Raw genomic sequence first — 1,818 nt, forward strand, 5'->3', positions numbered from 1 at the left:
GAGGATTGATCACAAAGGTTCTTTTTTCGAAATGCGGATCGCTATGAGCGAGAGAAGCCCCTCTGAAAGTTATTTGTACTGGTTGGTCCCACGAAGATGACATTTTCAGCAGTTAAAACTCCTTTGACTTTGCACTTCGAGAGTAGAGTTGTGTGCTGAAAACCGTTTTTTATTGTTTTATTTCTTGCTCACGCTACAATGACGTAATAGTGGCTTTTGCTGGCTTTCGTGAATCGATTCAGCGCGCGAGTTTCACTCGTTCAGTCTCGTTCGCAGGTTCCGCAAAAGAATTGTTATAATTATTGGCCGAAAGAAGAGGTGAATACCGAGACGAAAAAGAGGTTTTTACTCTCCGATATTCACCAAACCTGAGGTGATTAATTGTATTAGTATAAATGCATAAGTGATTTTGAAAACTATATGCATTTTCTTTGAAACAATTAATTTCTTCGTCACCTCGACAAATCGGCTTGCGGCCTGCCATTTTGAAAAAGACCCTTTAGGTGACTGTATCGCCTAATAATCACCTCAAGTGCAACCAATAAATATAGATATATGTATAATTAGTAACAGGGCTCCAAGTTGTCACGTCATTAACCGAGCCTACGTACTCCGTCCGTACAGACTCTGGGGGAGGGGGATGGGAGACTAAGAAAGTCTCGCGAATGCAGCTTTGAGGCGCGGATGGGAAAATTTTCTTGGCGGGAAACTTTTGTGCAGGCCGCGTTTATTTCACTTTAAAATTTGAAAACAAGTTTTTATTGTTAGTGACAAGCAACGAAAGACCAGGAAAGAGCACAAGAGAAGAGACGACAAAATTTGATAAATTTAAGAGAAGAGAGCCTCGAGAGAAGCCGAGAAAGGAGAAGAAGAGAACATTTCAATGAAGAACACCGTAAAGATGAGAGAAATAGAGCGAGAGACAAAACACTTATTTACAACGGTTGGCTTTCAGGTAATATTTTCCTTCTTAATGCATGCCTCGCTGCCTCTCATATTTTTTAAAACTTGCTAAAAAACACAAATAAGGCCTCAAAACGTTTGCAATTCCGTATTGACAGAGATTCTAGCATATTTCAACAATCACACACACTTAGCGATTCAAACTTACAGAAGACAACATTGGAGAGTTTTTCCTGTCATTATTGTCTCAAAGATATTGTCTATTTTGTCTGACATATTATAAACGAACTCTCGACGCCCTATAAATTCATATTGGATCGCAGTACATTTATCTGCAACGAATGCACTTATAAGCAATGTTTGGGAGAGTTTAGGTTCTTTTTAGCCAGACAAGACTTTCAAAAGTGGTTTGATAAGCTCGAACCTGCGAATTTCGGCAAAATCTCCAACAGCGTTTGAGTTACAACAATCGTTTGTCTTGTTTGTCCTGCGGTTTTGTGGCCGGCTACGGTTGCCTATTTTGGAAATGGATTCATCCGAGAGAGTATGAAGGTAAGAGAGGTAATCCCTCATATATTGGCCCTATTCCCATCGCAATCCCTCTTGAGTTATTTTTAGATCTCCTGCGAGATCCGGTATTCCCACGACGGTTAACTGATAGCCAATCATATGTCCCCATTTTTACCATTCATTGCGTGAGAATTCGCTCAGCTGTCAACAATGGTAAAATGGGCACATATGGTTGGCTATCAGTTGACTTTGAGAGTTTCAAAGAAAATTTGAGTCGGTATTTAATTAAACCAAGAGAAATGAGGGGGCAGAGAGGGAGGCTCCCGGTCCAGCCCTTGGGATATGTCATGTCCACGAAAGTCATTTTTAGACGAGCGGAAGTCTTTGTTCTAGCGGAAGTCTGTC

General features: G+C 40.7%; 1 protein-coding gene across 1 annotated transcript in view; it reads right to left on the reverse strand.

Annotated features, from left to right (window-relative positions):
- Nucleotides 1-103, reverse strand: part of LOC138020359 (uncharacterized) — a 4,680-nt gene extending 4,577 nt beyond the window's left edge. Inside the window, exon 1 of the mRNA XM_068867361.1 lies at nt 1-103. This exon is cut by the window's left edge and continues 378 nt beyond it. Coding sequence (XP_068723462.1) covers nt 1-103 — 103 coding nt within the window.
- Between the last annotated feature and the right edge of the window lie 1,715 nt (nt 104-1,818).

This window comes from Montipora capricornis, chromosome 10, assembly GCF_036669925.1.
Source record: "Montipora capricornis isolate CH-2021 chromosome 10, ASM3666992v2, whole genome shotgun sequence".
NCBI classification, from domain to species: domain Eukaryota; kingdom Metazoa; phylum Cnidaria; class Anthozoa; order Scleractinia; family Acroporidae; genus Montipora; species Montipora capricornis.